Source organism: Zygosaccharomyces rouxii (genome assembly GCF_000026365.1).
Source record: "Zygosaccharomyces rouxii strain CBS732 chromosome E complete sequence".
Taxonomy (NCBI): domain Eukaryota; kingdom Fungi; phylum Ascomycota; class Saccharomycetes; order Saccharomycetales; family Saccharomycetaceae; genus Zygosaccharomyces; species Zygosaccharomyces rouxii.
Window position 1 is genome coordinate 504,309 of NC_012994.1, and position 18,772 is coordinate 523,080.

At 39.5% G+C, this 18,772-nt stretch overlaps 10 protein-coding genes across 10 annotated transcripts; 1 reads left to right on the plus strand and 9 right to left on the minus strand.

Moving 5' to 3' along the window:
* Positions 1-291: 291 nt before the first annotated feature.
* On the minus strand, positions 292-1,986 carry FAR8 (Far8p; the record flags this gene model as incomplete). The annotated part of the gene is made up of 1 exon (XM_002499168.1): positions 292-1,986. The coding sequence occupies one exon, from the start codon at positions 1,984-1,986 to the stop codon at positions 292-294; it is 1,695 nt and encodes a 564-aa protein (XP_002499213.1).
* Positions 1,987-2,339: 353 nt separating this feature from the next.
* On the minus strand, positions 2,340-2,843 carry TMA19 (Tma19p; the record flags this gene model as incomplete). Its single annotated transcript, XM_002499169.1, has 1 exon — positions 2,340-2,843. One exon carries the CDS (start codon positions 2,841-2,843, stop codon positions 2,340-2,342), a length of 504 nt encoding a protein of 167 aa, XP_002499214.1.
* A 231-nt stretch (positions 2,844-3,074) lies between these two features.
* On the minus strand, positions 3,075-3,884 carry OAR1 (3-oxoacyl-[acyl-carrier-protein] reductase (NADPH); the record flags this gene model as incomplete). The annotated part of the gene is made up of 1 exon (XM_002499170.1): positions 3,075-3,884. The coding sequence occupies one exon, from the start codon at positions 3,882-3,884 to the stop codon at positions 3,075-3,077; it is 810 nt and encodes a 269-aa protein (XP_002499215.1).
* A 263-nt stretch (positions 3,885-4,147) lies between these two features.
* DEF1 (DNA damage-responsive RNA polymerase-degradation factor DEF1) lies at positions 4,148-6,421 on the minus strand (the record flags this gene model as incomplete). Its single annotated transcript, XM_002499171.1, has 1 exon — positions 4,148-6,421. One exon carries the CDS (start codon positions 6,419-6,421, stop codon positions 4,148-4,150), a length of 2,274 nt encoding a protein of 757 aa, XP_002499216.1.
* Positions 6,422-7,303: 882 nt separating this feature from the next.
* Positions 7,304-7,561, minus strand: MDM35 (Mdm35p; the record flags this gene model as incomplete). Its single annotated transcript, XM_002499172.1, has 1 exon — positions 7,304-7,561. One exon carries the CDS (start codon positions 7,559-7,561, stop codon positions 7,304-7,306), a length of 258 nt encoding a protein of 85 aa, XP_002499217.1.
* Positions 7,562-8,820: 1,259 nt separating this feature from the next.
* Positions 8,821-10,017, plus strand: ZYRO0E06798g (uncharacterized protein; the record flags this gene model as incomplete). The annotated part of the gene is made up of 1 exon (XM_002499173.1): positions 8,821-10,017. One exon carries the CDS (start codon positions 8,821-8,823, stop codon positions 10,015-10,017), a length of 1,197 nt encoding a protein of 398 aa, XP_002499218.1.
* A 452-nt stretch (positions 10,018-10,469) lies between these two features.
* Positions 10,470-10,703, minus strand: ZYRO0E06820g (uncharacterized protein; the record flags this gene model as incomplete). The annotated part of the gene is made up of 1 exon (XM_002499174.1): positions 10,470-10,703. One exon carries the CDS (start codon positions 10,701-10,703, stop codon positions 10,470-10,472), a length of 234 nt encoding a protein of 77 aa, XP_002499219.1.
* Positions 10,704-11,355: 652 nt separating this feature from the next.
* Positions 11,356-11,589, minus strand: ZYRO0E06842g (uncharacterized protein; the record flags this gene model as incomplete). Its single annotated transcript, XM_002499175.1, has 1 exon — positions 11,356-11,589. One exon carries the CDS (start codon positions 11,587-11,589, stop codon positions 11,356-11,358), a length of 234 nt encoding a protein of 77 aa, XP_002499220.1.
* Positions 11,590-12,422: 833 nt separating this feature from the next.
* AKL1 (serine/threonine protein kinase AKL1) lies at positions 12,423-15,770 on the minus strand (the record flags this gene model as incomplete). Its single annotated transcript, XM_002499176.1, has 1 exon — positions 12,423-15,770. One exon carries the CDS (start codon positions 15,768-15,770, stop codon positions 12,423-12,425), a length of 3,348 nt encoding a protein of 1,115 aa, XP_002499221.1.
* A 505-nt stretch (positions 15,771-16,275) lies between these two features.
* ORC2 (origin recognition complex subunit 2) lies at positions 16,276-18,087 on the minus strand (the record flags this gene model as incomplete). Its single annotated transcript, XM_002499177.1, has 1 exon — positions 16,276-18,087. The coding sequence occupies one exon, from the start codon at positions 18,085-18,087 to the stop codon at positions 16,276-16,278; it is 1,812 nt and encodes a 603-aa protein (XP_002499222.1).
* Positions 18,088-18,772: the final 685 nt, after the last annotated feature.

Below are 18,772 nucleotides of genomic sequence, written 5' to 3' on the forward strand. Positions count from 1 at the left end.
TCTTATATACTCGTAGTGTTTTTAAAGGTTAGGTAGAACCTGATCATCGTCAACTCTAACTATTTTTTTTCAAGATCTTTAGGGTTTAAGGTAGCCCTAACATCCTTATACTTTACTCACTACGGACGAACAGATGTAATAAGCTATCGTCTACAAGGATGAATGATGATATGTACTGCTATTAAACTACTACTACTATATTACACGCCATTACTACCGTTGTATTCTTATTATCGTTAATCTAATTGCATTATTATTTTTATTTTTATTTTTCATTATTGTTATTCATAATTAATTTTCTCCCAATTCCTGAATTTCGTTTAATTTCATTCTTCCGCTATTATCCGCCGAAATTATGACCTTATGGTTATCGATTTCCGTATCTTGCAAGACAATTGGGTTTCTATCCATTGGTCTTAGACCCGAATCCATAAGTGATTGTGTATTTTCATCCAATTCCACTTCATCATTGACGTGATTGTACCTTTTAATTACAGAATTGAAATCCTTGATATTTCTCAATTCAATATAACCATCATCGTATGCCAATGCAACGTAATCTTTTGGAGAATTGAAAATTACACTTGTTGGTTGTGATCTTAGGGACTGTTTCAAAATAATTTTCTTCTGATCAAATGAATATATCAGCAACAATTCCTGAATCAATATTAACAATTTAGAACTTTTTTTATTCAAATATAACATCGCATCTGAATCAGATGCAATATTTTTCGAAAGATGTTTCCTAATATCAATTTTCTGCAGTTGTTTACCTTGGAAGCTGTATATGACCAGCTCATCAGGGTTCCTGTTGAGAACGATTAGACTTTTTTCAGTCATGCCAAATTTAGCATCCCAAACCTTCTTGTTTGTGTTAAAGTAATAACTCTTACCTATGGAGATCTTCGAAGAATCAGGTGATATTGAAATTTCTTTCAAATATATTCTTCCCTTTAGCGCCAATAACAGCCAGCTGTTTTTGAAATCCCATGCATTTACCTGATTAAATTGCAAATTTTCACCAAATAATTTTAGAGCAGCAATCGGGTGATCTTCCACTGTTGTCTTCCGCAATTTGATACCTTCATTATCTAATGTTAAGAATTTTTCATTGTCCACCCAAAAGATGTCTAATAATTCGGATGATAAACCTTCATACTTATGGTATTGATCATTTTCCCAATCCAAAGATTTGTTAACAAACCTTTGGCTCAACTCACCTGATTTCGAATATGCTATTACTTTATTACCGTGAACTTTTAATCTAACAATTGCAGAGCGATCAGTGCTTCCCTGTACTAAACTAACTCTTTCCTCCTGCGGCTGTTCCTCCTTAGCATCTAAAGGCTGAACTTTTTCGGATGTGAATAAAGACGAAGAACGATGACGTTTGGTGAAGTCCGAGGACTCCTCTGCTTCCTGTTGTTCATTTTCTGACCCAACTACAACAGTACCGGCGTCCGATCTTTCATCAATTTCAGCGCCTCCTAAATCTTCATGTTGTGTCACCTCCTGTAGCGAATCCACTTGATGCAAATCTATTCTTTGGTGTTCTGCATTATCGTTATCGACTAGAGGCTGAGATTGATTATCTCTACTCTGATTAAACCCCATTTTTTCCAATTCATGAACAGGATCCTTCTTCTCATTTAAAGTTTCCATTTGAGAGCCTAGATTAGGACTTTTAAAAAGGTATATGATTTCCTTGACATTTTCCTGCACGGCAGCCTTTGATTTGATCAGTGGTGAGGTATCGCTTTTATCGAGTGTTCTTAGTATTTCTGGTTCGGGATTTGGATCCAATTTCATCAACCTATACCTCAAATCTTTATTTTCACCTTCTAAGTGGGCAATACGTGCCTTCATTTCTGATCTTTCCAATTCCCAAGAAATTCTGTCACGTTCGTTCTTGGTAAATTCCGTTTGCAAATAATGCATTATGCCAGGTAATGTATAGGTTGGATGCATGGGAAATTGGCTATTCATGGTGAAGGGATCAAGGGAATTAGGATCACTCCTTTGTCTTGTTTTACCTTTTAAGATTGTGGTTTTAACCTTGTTTACTTCTCCTTATACTCGCTTAGAGCTACATGTAAGCCTGACGCATAAATCACGTGGTGAAATACGATGAATAAAAGTGGCCAATATCAATCATATTTCTACACAATGATCAGTTGAATGATGAGTGTAAACTGACCATGGTCGCTTAGTGTTTCTATACAATCATTAATACGAGCTAAGCGTATTTTTTTTCTTTTAACAGCTGATACACGCGCATGTGTATACATATATATATAAGTATAATATGTTATAGTTTGTAAAAACCCCGAGAAATCTGCTTAGATCTTTTCTTCAGAGACACCGTGTTTCCAGATGGCAACGAATGGAGTGACACCGTCTTCACGGTAGTTCAACATAACAACCATAGCATCTGGGTCCATAGATTCACCGGTGAAAAATTCCCAGTCGTTGAAAGAACCCAAGATCTTCTTGACATAAGCTTGAGCACCCTTTTCAAAGACAGGGATGGCGTCTGGGTTGGTTTCTTGCAATTTAGCCTTGACAGCCTTCATGTAACCCTTGATGTAAGAAACGAAGGATTTTTTGTCGAAACCAGTTTGTTGCAAACGGAAAGAGTGGACAACGTTGTTAACAACTTCAGCACTGTCTTCAACACCTTCCTCACCACCTTCAGATGATGGGTTAGCACCGATATCGATGTTTTCACCACCGACCTTCACCATGGAACAGTCAGCTTCGTAAACAGCACCTTCGACTTCGCTGACGTCGTAAGCATCAGACAACAATTCGTCACCAGAGAAAATGTCCTTGTAGATAATCATTATAGCAGGTTAATTAGAAAAATGTAGGCGATGATTTCTTATCTGTGAATTAAGAAATACGAATTGGTATAAGAGATGAGATGAGTTCTTCTGCTTTAAAAGTGAAATTTTTCACCTTTGATGTCTCGAAAAATTTTTTTTTTTTTTTTTTTTTTAAAACACTTCGTAACAGATGACTGAAAAATCCAGCGATGAGATAAGCCCGTGAATAGACGGCTATAAGAATAAGCATCATTTATAATTACCATCACTGTAAATGGACCAGACGCTCGATGCAATCTCTTGAGGCGTTGATCTGCGGTTACTAGTTGCCATCAGATTCATCAGTGCCGTTTGAGCTGTATCATCTAGTCCCTTGATCATGTCAGTACCGTTGACTAATCCCGGCGCAATAGTATTCACACGGATTCCCCAATTAGAGACTTCTTGTGACAGCACTTTTGAGTAATGAGAAATTGCTGCCTTTGATGCACTGTAGATGGACGTACCTTTTACTGCTAGCTCTGTTTCACCAAGAACTGATGAGATGTTTACTATCTGTAAAGGTAGAGCGCCCGAATGACTACGTTGACGAATCATAGATCTTGTTGCCAAATCACACATGGAGACTGTACTCAAAAAATTAATATTCATTATCCGTTGCATCTCCTCAGTTGAAGTTCTTAGACTTATTGAGCTTTGAGTAGTACCAGCACAATTTACCACTAGACTTAGACAATAGCGTTGATGAGGTGAGTTCCACGAATTGAAACCCATCAATGGGAACATAGATTCTAACCTTTGTGGATAATATTCAATCCCAAAATGACTCTTCTGTGCGACCCATTGTGGCCACTGTGATAAATCTATCGCTAGGGATCTATGCCTTTGGTTTTCTTTTACGCTTTGAAGATGGTCCCCCAATTTAATCCCTGCAATGGATTCCCTTGACGACCCAATACATATACAGGAAATACCTTGACTTGAAAGTTTTTGCACAATTGCCTTACCAATACCCCTGGTGGCACCAGTAACAATGGCAACGGGTTCTAAATGAACCATCCTTTGTCCACTTATGAAGTTCTCATTGAATCAAAAAAAATAAAAGACGTAAATGACAAAGAAAAGTCAAATTACACAACACATTTACATCTTATAGATAATTGACGTATACACATATGCAAGGACTTTGCTCGAGGAACAAAGAGCAGACAAATCATCTTTCACAAATAGGACCAGAAGAAATAATAATAATAATAGTACTAAGAAAAAAAAAAGGACAAAAATTTGTCGAGTGAACGCTTCAAATTCAATCTAACTTAAAATTAGTAAAAGCCTCTTGAAGCCTGAGAAGTGTAGTCGTAACCAGTGTAACCATATGGCAAGCCTTGCTGAGCGGCGGCAGCGGCGGCGGCGGCAGCAGCAGCTTGTTGCTGTTGTTGGAATTGATAGTACTGTTGGAATTGCAACTGTTGTGGGTTCAAAGGTTGTTGACCGTTTTGCAGTTGATTCTGTTGAGTTGGTTGAGATTGTTGTTGAACATCTTCACCCTGTTGGGATGGTGAGTGACCGGGACTTTGTTGACCTTGTTGAACATTTCTACCTTGGGTTTGTCTCTGTGGTTGGTAGTAGTTGTAACCAGCCTTTGGCACTTGGTATGGATATTGACCAGCCATGCCGTATTGAGGTTGAGCATAAGGGAAGGATTGTTGGTAGAAATGAGCATAGTAAGGTAAGAAAGAACCACCATATGGTTGTTGTTGTTGTGGTTGAGCGTGACCAGCAACAGGTGAAGCCGTAGCAGTACTTGCGGTTGTCATGTCAGCGGCAGGTGCAGCTGCATAACCTTGTGGAATACTGTATTGACTTGCAGTACCAGTGCCAAAACCTGCTTGAGCAGATGGTTGTGATGGTTGTTGATAAGCTTGTTGCTGACCGTAGGCGTAACTTGGAGAATCAAACATACCTGGATAAGTGTATCCAGGGAATTGATTTTGATACATGTAGTACTGTTGTTGAGCAGCAGTGGCAGCAGCGGCAGCATTTGCATTTGCACTTGCATTTGCGTTTGCGTTTGGTTGACCAACTGCAGCCTGTTGACCAGACAATTGCTGTGGAGCATGTTGAGGGGTCTGGCTTTGAGCGTACTGCTGTTGTTGAGCAAAGTACTGCTGCTGTTGTTGCTGCTGTTGCTGCTGTTGTTGCTGGTAGTAAGCCTCTTGTTGTTGTTGTTGCTGTGGTTTACCGGCTTCAACACCAACAGTTGGCTGTTGTTGTTGTTGCTTTACTTTAGAACCATCGTTGACTTCAGTAGCAACTGCCTGAGCAGTTTGAGAAGGTTCTTGTGGTTCAGAAGTGGCTGCCACTTCTTGTTCATCAATTTGTACTTGGTTACTAGTAATTTCTCTGGTGTCCTTTTGTTCTTCTGGTCTGTTGTGTTGTGCAGTGTCCTCTTGATTTGTACCCTGAGATTGGAATTCAATTGGACTCTGGTCTTGTTGTTGTGTTTGTTGTTGTTCTTGTTGTTGTGCTTGTAGTTGTTCCTGTTGTTGTTGTTGTTGTTCTGATAATTTAGAGGCAGTATCTTCATGTTGAGCATCGGCCTTCTTGCCCTGGTTGTTAGTTGCCTTATCATTTGTCTCTGAAACGGGTTCCCTCTGTGCCTGGCCCGCGGCGGGAGTCTCAGTTTCCTTTGCAACTTCATTGATCTCTTTCTTGAGACCACCCACATTGTTTAGTGATGATTGCTTCTTTTGAACTACCTTTGGTTTTGGTGCTGCTATGGCAGCCCAAGACATCTTTTTAGGTTTTTCATTATGTGCTGCATTGCCTGTCGAAGCAGTAGCTGTTGCATGAGTAGAACTTTGTGCCGTGCTAGTAGCTGAAGCTGAAGCCTCTACGCCATCAGTCTTAGTCTCAGATGCCTGTACCGTTGTCGCTGATGGTTCTTCTGGCGAACTCTCTGGTCGTTGCTGTTGCTGATCTTCCTCTTCCTCTTCTTCTTGTTGATGCTTTTTAGAATCGGAAGATGCCACTGCCGCCCAGGAACCACCGCCCGATGCAGGCTTCCCGCGAGAAATCGCTGCCCTTGCATTATCGGATGGCAACGATGGTTTACCGTTTTGTTGTTGTTGTTGTTGCTGTTGTTGCTTTTTACTCTTTGCATTACTACCACCACTACTACTGTGAGTACCATTATTATCCCTGGAATACCTAGAACCCGAACCTTGTCCTGCCTTTGTATGATGATGTGAGCTGCTACCACCATGGTGTCCATCCAGGTCTTGTGCATGATAATGTTGTTGTTGTAGTTGGTGTTGCTGCTGTTCCTTTTGCAGCTGCTGTTGTTGCTCTAGTCGTTTTTCTAGTCTTTCCTTTTTAGATGGTTTCTTTACTTCGTCCCACCTAGTCACAGCACCAGATGTAATCTTATCAATTATTGTTTCCAAATCATCATATTCATGAACCAAATCAATTAGATCGTCATTGGTCCAGTCAGGAAACAGTTCTGTTAGAGTCTCTAATTTGAATTTGATTTCTGGATTTACCCTCGAGTTCTTTCCGTTATGACTATTTGATTTCCTAGATTGCGCCGACATCTTGTCTGTATGTGTGTATGTGTGTATATTATGTGCAAATTAAAATTGGAAACAAAGGGGATGAATAACTTATATGACAAACCTCTTTAATTCTAATTACCAATTCTAAAATGAAAATGTTATTGGGTGAAAGTTGTAAATGATCTTAAAAGAGAAATCTGATCGATCCTAATATGTGCAAGCTTCTCCTAAAGATTCTGTACTTAACCCAGAAACTTAAAAAAAATATTATAATGGTAGAATCTAATTCAATTCAATTGTAGCAGGTGTAAAAGACGAAAAGTTCAAATATCAAGTGCCTCAATGGATTTATACTTGTTCTTTTCTTTTTCTTTTTTTTTCCTCTTCTTTCTGTTTCTCTGTCAATGATCTATATTGAACGAAATGAAGAAAAAAAGTGATTGAGTAACACAACCTTTAAACTTTCCTGGATCAGCTCAGTTCTCTTTGCCTTTTCTTTCTATTATTTTAATGCAATCTAACCTTTGTTTAAACAAAGTGTGGCAAACCGAACTAAGTAAACTTTTAAAAATTCGTCAAATTGTTAGTTCTTTCACTTGAGGTGGCATAATTTTTTTTTTTCCTTCTCAAGTGGAATTCGACCATGTAAGAGAAAAGGAAAAAAAAAAAAAAAAAAAAAGCGATCCGGGTAAACATTACCCGGTTCTATACTCGAGTGTCGCTACGTACGAATGCGACCAGACTACCCATGTGAGACAGCTATATGGAAAAGCTGGGCGGTAAAAAGTGATTATAACAGAGCCTCCTCGACCACTGTAATCCATTACATGCTCTACTGATTAAATCTATACAAACAAACACACACACCCACCCACACATATATACAGGACAATATATTACGACATGAATTCTTGACAAGTACTAATCCTCATCCTTAATGGCACCTCCTTCCTCGAAGGGCGCTTCCTTACGAGCCTCATCGAGGGCAGGCTTTATGCCCTGCTTAATGAGATGGGCATCAACACAGGCTGTATAGCTGTACCACTGTTCAGAACATTCGTTTTCAACGGATTTACCCTTGAGGAATTTCTCACTATACCATTCGTTAAAGCAGTCGTCGTATTTTTTCTTTAATTCAGTGCATTCAGGTGCAAAACTAGCCGACATTACGTTACCCATTCTATTTAAAAAGCACGACTTACTTAGGCTCACTCGGTCTGGCTTCGCTTTACGATCATTGCCGGTTTTCTTGCAATGGTAGAAAAGAAGAGGATCAACATACTGTCTTGAGCCGGGTAAATCCCGTGGGAAACAAAATAAACCAGGATCACATGACTTTGATATCCGGTACTGGGTCCCGTTGTTTCACGATGACAGGGATGAAACACGATAGCCTCGCAACTTGCCGCTGAGCTCCAGCGAGTACATCTACTCTGGAGCTGCACCCTCAAATGCTCGTATGGTACCAACCTCAACTGTATTTTGCTATTGTGTTACCCCATTGTGGCACCATTGTTTCACTACTGCAATGAAACAGTAACTCCGCCCTTCTCAGGCTCAGCGGCAAGACTTCGGCCTTCACACTGCCTTACACCAAGAACTTTCGATCGCTACTCGCTGCGAGTATGTGTTGCACCCCACGGTCTCTGTATACCCCGCAGACCCCAATTCGGCGGCTCGCTCAGATCTCTCCTCGACTCCCTACTCTCCCTTATTCATGTGACAGAATTCCCCGACCCCATCCCCATCTCCATCCCCTTTCGTCCCAGCTGACAAATCCCTTTCGGACATTACCCAATCGACATTCGAAAAAAAAAATGCGCGATGCCGTATATCATCATCCCCTCATATGCACAACAGCAGAAAAAAAGAAAGGGCCAGCCGCTAAAAGCCGTACTTCCTTTCTTCTCCGTTACCTCCCTATGTGCCCAAAGGTAAACAGACGAAACTTGCCTGATACTTATTAATGCGAATAGCTCATCACAGGGGTTTAAGAGGGATAAAAGCCATACCTCGGGTACACACACTTACATGGTACATGAAATACATGACATAGAAAAGGCAAAACGGTAAAAATCACCAGTCTCTCTCCGTTATTGCCGCTACTACCTGCCGCTAGTCTCGCTGTTTTAAGCCTATACATAGAAGCAAGATATATCACCGACTTGTCCGTGAACAATCACATTTTGTAAACAAGCGCTTACTAGCTTACTACCGACAATCCTCTACACCCTCTCGTTTAGTATAAAACTCTCCCGCGTAAAACTGAAAAAAAAAAAGACGCTACCACGGCAATTTCTGAGAACGCCAAGAAAATAATCTCGGGCCTTGCGCTATTCGATGACAGTTACATATAAAAGAACAAGGCCAGGAACCCATCGCTAGGCATTACATAGAAACGGAGAAAATTAATAGAGAACTAAGGAATAACAAGCAGTATGACAACCATAACGCATAGAGGACTGGAAATTAGGACAGATGAGATGGAAGTACCAGAGGCAACAGCGCCTCTAGACGTGCTACACAACTATTACTGGGTTTCTACCAAGGAGCCACATGCGATAAGGAGAAAAGCCATTTTAAAGGCACATCCCGAAGTCAAAAAATTAATGGGACATGAACCATTAACCAAATATCTTGCTACAATTGTAGTGTTAACACAACTAGGTATCGCTTACTATTTGCGTAGTGGTCACAGTTGGTTGAAGACGGTTTTTTTAGCATACGTGATTGGAGCAACTTTGACGAATAACATGTATTTGGCAGTTCATGAAATTACGCATAATTTAGCATTCAAAAAGCCATTGTACAACAAAATGTTTGCAATTTTCGTCAATACCCCGGTGCCGCTTCCCTACGCGGCAGATTTCGGCCCCTACCACCAACTACACCACAAATTTCTAGGCGATGAGCTTTACGATACAGATATACCCACAGAGTTTGAAGCGAAATTTTTGAAGGGCCGCGTGGGGAAATTTTTTTTCGTCTTATTCCAAGCACTATTCTTTGCCTTAAGACCAATGTTTGTGGTCGCCATCTCTTTGACTAACTTCCACATTGCAAATATCACTTATCAGATTGTGGTTGACATCCTTTGGATTCGTTATTTCGGAATTCAGTCATTCCTTTATCTTGGATTCTCCAGTCTTTTAGCAGGTTCGTTTCATCCATTGTCTGGTCATTTCATTGCCGAACACTTTCTTTTCGACATTGACGAAGCGTTAAAAGGCGGTAAAGAAACTTTCAAGTATACAAATGGTGAAGAACAGCAATACTCCGAAGCACAGAAGAATGAGCTAGAAAGTATAAGACCGGAAGTTGAGTTTAAAAGGGAATATGCATTAGAAACTTACTCTTACTACGGAATTTTAAACCTCTTTGTATGGAATGCAGGTCTTCACAACGAACATCATGATTTCCCATTTATCCCATGGTCAAGACTTTGGGCTTTGCACAATATGGCACCAGAATTTTATAAACCACTACCAAGACACGAATCTTGGTGTAAGGCAATCTTTGATTTCGTCTTCAGGGCAGATTTGAATTTTTACAGCAGAGTTAAAAGAGCAAATCCTCAAATAACCAAGGAGAAGGAACTAAAGAAACAGAAGGAAATGCAAAAATCGAAGTTTTAGTTTGTTTTGTTTGTTTGAGATTTTAAAGCGCCCAATGATATGATGAAGATATAACCTAAGATAGTGAATTAATATAATAATAAGTCCTAAGTAGTTAATGAATCGTTTGTACGAATTTTTTTTTTTTTTTTTTTTTTTTTTTTTTCCATTTTTCCATTTTTCTTATTGCGCGTTCTCCAGATGTTCTCCGTATACTGATATGCGATGCATGCTATGAGGCTGGTATCATTAGAAACCCACAAGAGGGTTTAGCAATTAAACAATTATAAAATGTCATCATTAATTTTCCTGGGTATATATCGATTCGTAGTAACATCACTTAATGTATTCCTTTGTCCCCTTACCATGCGCCAGTATCCTGACTCAAAGTAATTATCATAAAATCAAATCATAAGGCCCGCCTATTGGTCTTTAATAAAGATTATCATTAGCTATCAATCGAACCTATCATGTCAAAGCAGTAGACAGTATTTGACAATACCGAACAAACCGAGACTCACTATGGTAAGACAAAAAGTGTGCAACAAAAATGCGTCTCCTTGCGTGATGACATAGAATGGTAAGTGGATGTAATAGTTGAAAAAAGTTTTGTGTAGAATTTTGGACCACAGATTTACACGTTCGTTGAGACGTTTATTTCTTTGAGCATTGGTTTCCACATATTCCATGGTATGGCTAGCTGGCATAACGATTGTATAATTTGTATTTTACCGTGGGTATTGTAGCGATCGATTCTGGATAAAGGGAGAAGAAGGAGGTGTAGAAAAAAAAAAAAAAAACTAAAAAAAAATGTCAAAGGAATGAGTCTATTGGAAGAAGTAAGGCGGTCGTAACAAGGAAGCCCTTAATTGATCACTATTTCCAGTATATCGAAAGTTTTAGTCTGTTTGTCTGTTATGTACTTTGTTATGTAGCTTCTAAGTTCAATTCAAGCTAAGCGAGGCAAAAATTTTTATAGAGTCATAAGTTAGGAAGCAGACCTTTCGAAAACAGACAGAACGACAAAAACAACAACATTTTATTATTTATAATCTCGTTTAATTTAATTTAATTTAATTTAATTTAATTTTTTATTGCTCTGCATCGCATCGCATTACTTTACACCATAATGTATGCTATTCTCCTAATGTCATATGTAATTATTCAATGGTAGCGTTTAAGCAGACGAATAGACGATATCGTTATCCCCAGATTATTAGCCGCTAGCCGACATGGCTGATAAAAAGAATACTTGAACTGTCTTATCTAATCCGATTTTTCTTAAATTTTTCATCCCTTCTTGTTTTATTCTATTTTCTTATATTACAGACTTTCTTCACCCATATCAATTCCTCTTAACTAAAATAAAATGCAGTATTTAACCACACCAAACACACCAAGACTCATTAGCGTTAAGAAAAAAGTGTGGAGCCAAAATGCGTCTAATTTTGTCAAACCGTAAAATGGTAAATGGACATAGTAGGCCCAGTACGTTCTGCGTAAGAATTGAGCAACAGGATTTGGATAAATATTCAATCGTTGTGAACGCTGGGCGCTCGTTTCCACATAATACATCGTACTGCGGGAAGTCATATTTACCGCAAGCAATGCTCGAGTATTGTAGGTATAGCAGGTATAGTACTCGTTGTAGTATCGGAGGGTAGTATTGAAATACGGGAAAGCGGGGGAAAAAACTTTGTAATAGCTAGGGGAATTATAGTGTTTTTTCCGTCTTGTTTACTTTGCTTAACTTTCCTTTATTTCAACCAAAGAAGCTCTTCAATAAATATCACCAGTGTCAATGGGAACAGTTGTACTAGTAGAAGAGAAGTATGTCGAGTATTTTATTCCCCTCTGCGCGTTGTGATTTTAAATTTTGCTCGGTACGGTGAACCAAACTGCTGAGTGAAGAAAAAGAAAACAAAAGGAAAAAAAAAACAGCTAATTAACAACTAGAAGTTTAGCTACAATTGCATAATAAGATCTTGTTCCATGCAGCATTCAAGATATTTTTAAATAAGAAAATTATAAGCTTGGCCTTCTGCTGTGCATTCCGAGTTCTGTGGCTGTGTGATGGTTGTTGTAACGAGCCCCGAGATTATAAAAGGAAAAAAATCTTGGCATATCAATGCCGTGTTTTCTTGGCAAACACGATTTGTTGTTTAAGCTGTTACTAATTACACGTGTAGAAGGGAAATACTAGGATATGATCTGGTGAACTCGTTAGTTAGAGGTAAAATTATAAAATTCTGCAATATGTTCAAGGGCGCCTCGGTCTTCGCCAAGTAATAAATCAAATGTCTACTATACGGAAGCATCGGAAAATGGTACAGCTGAAGCGACCGCCGACAATTCGGAAGGGGAAGGAAAGTAGAACATTTGAATGACGATGACGGATACACAGCCATAGTCATTTGGTACTATAATTATTCCTTTTTCTTATCAGGTCCTCTAAAGACAGAAAAAATTGATCTTCTCTTCGCTGATAAGGCTGCTTCTCCCTTTACTGCCTCCTTACGAATCTTTTCAAGATCTAAGGATTGGCGTGCTTTAGCAAATGACCTTCTCACTTCTCCACCACCGCTTCCGCTTGCTGGACCACTAGCGTTAACGCTAGTATTGCTGCTATTCTTGTGTGCATTCTTATACCTGTCTAAGTCGTTGTTTTGCAGTGATGGGGGTGATCCGGAGCTGGCATTGGTACCGGCATTAGAACTTGTTCCGCCCGCGTTAGCGCTGCCACTACCTGCGCTTGTACCATTATTAGTAGTATTGTTATTGTTGTTACTGTTACTGTTATTGTTGTTACTATTGTTGTTGTTGTTGTCGTTGTTACTGTTTGCATTGTTGTTGCTGTGCCTACGAATATCGCCATGCGGTCTTCTAGGTGGGTCAGCTACATCTTGTCTCCTTGTCGCTTCTTTTGTCGGTGGTCTTTGGGTTTCTGGCGATGAAAAATGAACCTCTTGATACTTTAAATCTAGTGATCGACGTAAGCTTCCGGTACTCGAATCGATGGTTTGACGAATGGGTTTTTCAGGTGGTTGGGTCAATTTCTCATTGCTCGCCGGTGGTTGTTGAGTTCTATCTCTTTCTCTTCTTGCATCATCTAGATCAATTTGAATACTTTCACTCGACGCCGTACTACTTACTGTACTCGCAGAATCGAATGTATCGCGTTTTATATGTGATATTGGCTTTGGTGGGTCGTTGGAGTTTAGATCGAATTCGTCGTAGCTTAAATCCAAGTTTTTACTCGGAGTTCTCTCTAATTGGGGTGAATCCGTTTTTGGTCTATGATCACTGCCGCCTCTTTTATGCAATGATTGCTTTAAATCTAGACCGTCATGACTTTGGTAATCCTGCCATGTCTTCGGATGTGGTGGTTTTGGCGGTGGATTCTCCGGTGGCTGTACTAAATCAGATGAATCAACGGTAGTTGCATGTTGAGGTAGTTGTCTAACTTGTTCCACCGGCGGCTGTTGTTGTTGTTGTTGTTGATGATGATGCTGTGGTGCAGGTACAAACCCCTGTTTTGCTTGTTGTTGTGATGGCAAAGGTCTTGGCACCTGTTGTTGTGGTTGCTGTTGTAAAGCAATTTGTGACATGGGATTCTGAGCTGACAACGAAGCATTTGGTCCCACAGAAGGGGATGGATAATAAGGCGAGGTACCAGATTGAGGTTGCTGTGGAGGCACTTGATAGTTAAATCTCATGTGTGATTGTGGTTGAGGTACATCAGAAATCTTTTTAAGTGGAATTGGTTGTGCTTGTCCCTGTACAGATACTGGTGAATCCACATGTTGGTAAAACATATTTTGATTAAAATTCATTTTTGGTTGAGCCTGTGGTACGGGGCCCACCTGTGGTAATTGCGGTTGTGGTTGTGAAATAGTGAATTGAGAGTCATCAGCTGGCGAGTGGGCATCCACAAAATATTCAGGTCTACTACCAAGTTCAGGCTGAATTGAAATTGGAGTTCCTCTAGGGGCAACGTTAACACCACCAGCGCCCCCGGGGAGCGCACCAGCGTTACCAGGAATTGGCATCGGACCAGGTGCCTGAGGAACAGGAGCAGCAGGAGCCACCGGAGCAGCTCCCATTGGTGTACCTGAAGATGACAACGGTCCTGGTTGTCCCTGACCGAATCCTTGAGCCATCATGGGAAAAGGATTATTGGATTTATGCTGTTTAATAATACCTGGAGATTGTTCCGACCTTGCTGTTTGTTCAACGGCTAATATATCCGAATATTTAACATCTTGTATTGGCGGACCACCTGATAAGGATTTACCTGAGGAGTATGAACTCATACTCCTTTGATTTGGCGGGCTGAAATGTGAATCTCTATCTGTCATAGAAACAGACGCAAATTGTTTAGGTTCAGCATCTAAATTAGCATCTGATTCATTTTCAAATTCATTACTTGGCAGATTTTTTCTACTTGCACTTGATGGATTTCTTGAAGGTTTTGTACTTGAAAAAACACTTTTCCTATGATCTGAAAATTCATCGGAGGAACTAACACTTTCCTTTGACTTCATTGGCTGCTGTTGTTGTTGTTGTTGTAGTTGTTGTTGATGTAGACCAACTTCCGCTGGAATCTTGGAGGAAACTTCAAAAGATGTAATTAGTAAATCGTTCAAAAGTTTCTCTTCCACTGCATTGAGACGTCCATTATTTTCCAGTTTCTTTTGTTGCAATAGATACATTTGATATTGAACGTTTTGTAATTTAGTTTGAAATTCTGTGTATTTTTCAAAATTGTAAGGTCCTAACCCATATTTATCTTCAATAGGGACTTCACAACCAATGACGCTACAGATGTGATGCATGACTTGATATATGTTTGGTCTCACATATGGATTTTCCGCTAACATGATAATAATCAGATTGATCAATTTGGATGAATATTTATTAGCTGGAAATTCATATTTGGAATGTAAAATGGAAAATTGACCAGTCATTTCAAAAGGTGTAATAAAAAAAAGCAATTTGTAAAGGAAGATTCCCAGTGCCCATATATCAGATTTTTCATTAATGGGCAAACATCTATAAAGATCTATCATTTCTGGTGACCTGTACTGAGGAGTCGTATTCACATAGATGTTTTGAGTTAAAATGGCAATGTCTTGATGCGTTGTCACTAATGGGAAACATGTTGATGTTGATCCAAAGTCACATAGTTTAAAATTGTTCTGGGCATCTACCAACACATTTTCAATCTTAATATCCCTATGGATCAAAGGTATCGGCAAATAATGCATTTGAGAAATTGCCAAAGTCGTATCGTACATGACCTTTAAAATCTCCTTTTCTGTCAATCTGGTAGCTAACCTTTGGTTCATATAATCTAAAAGAGAATTATTCGGGCACAATTCCATTAGCAGTAAAACCTCATAACCAACTTGCCCGGAAGTTCTTCTACTCGCATTCGAATCGTAGTACTGTATGATAGCCTTGGCTCCTCTTAACTGCTTCATCACTTCCACTTCATTTCTCATTTCCGAAAGTCCATTTTCATCAGGTACCAATACCCTCTTCAGACATGCAATGTCCCCAGGTTGAAGTGGCGCCTTGCTACCATTATTAAATTCACCCAAAAATTTGATGTATTTCACCGAATAAATCTGGGCAAATCCACCTTCAGCAATAAAACTTATTATTTCCACCTGTTGATTCCCCACAGCTACAACAGTACCCGGGGCGTACCCGTCCACTACTGGCTTAGTCACAGATGATGCCGTCTTTGCAGCATCACTAGTGGCAGGCATATCTCTCTTTTCTCTATCTTTATATCTGTCTGTTGACAAAAACCTCTATACTTCTTAAAAGCAAGCTATTCCTACTGCCCACTCACTGTAACAACGAGCAGTGTTATAATGCTAGTTTAAAGACCTTTCTTGTTGTGAGCCTACTCTTTAGCTCTTCTCCCCCTTTCCGTGCGTCGAGGGAAAATTGGTGAAAAACGGTAAAGACGATCCAACAAAGCCGATGAAAACTATATAATTATTAAGAGAACCCAATCGTCCTTGGAATGGACTCAGCGTAAGGTACATAAGGATAAATAAATAGTACTTATACGACATTTCTTTATCTTGACTGTTTTGTCATAGTCTTCGCTGACATCTGTGAATTCATTGTATATGCTGATTCTTGTACAAGCTGTGTGGGCCTAACGTCTTGTGAAGAAGAGGAAAAAAAGACACCTCGGAGGGTAACCTGGAGGGATGCAGTGGTATATTTATATATCAGTAAACCCTGGACTGTCCTTCAAGCTCATATGCTTTGCATTACTGTTGATAACAACTTGTTTATCTCTGAGTAATTGTAAGGAATCCAAACGTGTTCCGTACCCGCTGGATTCTTTGAGATGGCGGCCATCTTATGTTCAACAAATTCCGTAAGCATGCTTCTCAAAGAAATTTCATTACTCGCGACGAATTCTGCTGAACACAGATGTAGAAGCTGCTTTAGTTCTACGCCCACTGTCGGCGATCCACGCTTCGTTGGCGGTACTTGGCCTCTAGCGTTTGATGCATGCGAGTTCATATTAGAGATTTGTGTCTCTAATAGAACCTTGTACATTCTCTTCGTGTTGTGCGTTAGAGATTCTAACACGAATTTAGCACCTTCAGCACCGCTTGCAGAGTTGTTTCTATTCATCTTCATAACGTCTTTGAACGATGATTCTACCGCTAATGGTTCGTAATTGGAAACATCGTGAAAAACAAAGTTGTAATTTTGGGCTTTGAAATTATCCCATAGAATGGGAGCATAAATATGATCCGTGGATGCTACGAGGGCGACTTGTCGTATCAGTGCCAAATAGCATAACATCGTTTGGAAATTGTCCTTTCTTAGACTTGGTCCATCTAAATTGTGAATTACAATAACTAGTTTAATGTCCGGTGGTTCATTTTTGTAAAGTTCAATCATTTTTTGAATTTGCAAAATTACGTGGTTCCCCCAATACTTGGTCTCATTTCGACTTAGTTCCTGTGGTAAGAGCGCCCGTGAAATATCCTTAAAGACGTCTCTGTAATTACACGTCGGATTGTACCCATTAACAACCACACATGGAACCCCCACACTGCTTTCGTCAGAAACCAGATTAGGAGCAAGGTATTCAAATACGTATCTTTCCAAAAATTCTCTTTTAGAACCTACCCCATAGAATAAAAGTGAAAAACCTTGAGTTAATTCAAACCAGTATTGTGGAAACAACCTAGTTTGAATTTCATAGAGTCCATCACGGGCGGCTCTGTGTAGTTTTCCGTGAAACGTATTAGAAATTAATGCAAATTCTTCTCTAGTGACATCTGTTGCCATACTCATGGTGTTCTTAGATTTCTGACTACCACGCAATTGCTTCCTTTGATCAAAATATCCTTCAAAAGTATCGAAAAATGAACTCATCGATTTATCCGTCGTAGTCGGTACATATTTTTCCTTGGCAGTTGGCAATGGGGTGGGGACGAAATTTCTACTCAATTTTAGATTTTCACTCGATGCTGTATTCTTGTATTCATCCAAATTGCTTAAAATGACTTTTTTCAATGGTGATGTAAAGTCATGCTCCGTACTCAAAGTCTTCTTGGGCGTTTTCTTCTGAGGAGTAGTTGTTATAGATACTTCATTTTCACTCTCAGTAGTCTTTACGGGACTGGCCAACACGGGAATTGGAGTTTCTGATCTAGACGGCAGTCTCCGATGGCGCTTGTTCTCCCTATCTAATTTATCTTCTTCATCTCCATTGGATACGTAGGCGTCACCACCATCGTCATTATTATCTTCTTCCTCTTCTTTATCATCATTTTGAGACTTCGTCCTGCGAGACTCACTGCGTTTTCTTTTACCAATTGGTGATTCTGACGATGATAGATCGGAGGACTCTTGCCAAATGCCGCCAGGAGTTGGACTCCTTTCAATTCTTTCCAATAAATTCTTCTTCGGAGATCTCTTTCGATCAAGTCCATCTGGAACCGGAGTAGATCTCCTCTTAGAGACTACACGGCAAGTAACTTTACCTCTTGCCTTAGAAGGTGACGATAATATATCGACATGCTTAACGATACCGTCATCAGACATATTCAATAGATGCTTAGATCGATAAAGATCAAAAGCTGGAATTGGTTATATGATAGCTATATTCATTGTTCAGCCTTTATTAAAGGAAATCCGAATTTTTTTTTTCAATGTACTCCGATGATCACTTGGTGAGGCATAGTAGCCGTAAAAAGTAGAATTTTAGTAAAATACTGTATAGAATACTGAGCAGGCAGACCATGCTAAGAGACTATCAAGCTCCTGTGTGCTTCTCAGATTCAGGCAATCAAAACTGTGTTTAGTAGGCAAAACCGGGGGAATTGATAACATAAATCTCTGTTCTGCTCTTGTGATAAAGAACATACTTGATCTTGACCAGAAGCAGAGATAAGGGAGATGCTATTAAAACGGTTCTTATCCCCCCTATAACCCTACAAATACAGATCAGCAAGTAACATTTGCCCAATCTGTTGCAATCTTTACTTACATGAAATGAATCGTATACTATACATGCTGATTCCTTCGGCGCTTACTTCATCGCGGTGCGACTATGGACAATTAGACAAAAGCCTCGAAGAGACAATGCATGGATTCTTTAAAGCACCAAGGAAGGTTAAAATTGGCACTTCATAATACATATGAAACTCTTAAAGTAAAATTCATCTCAATTAGAAGGAAGAGAAAAATAAATCACGTGACTATACTAGATTTCATTGACATACTATAA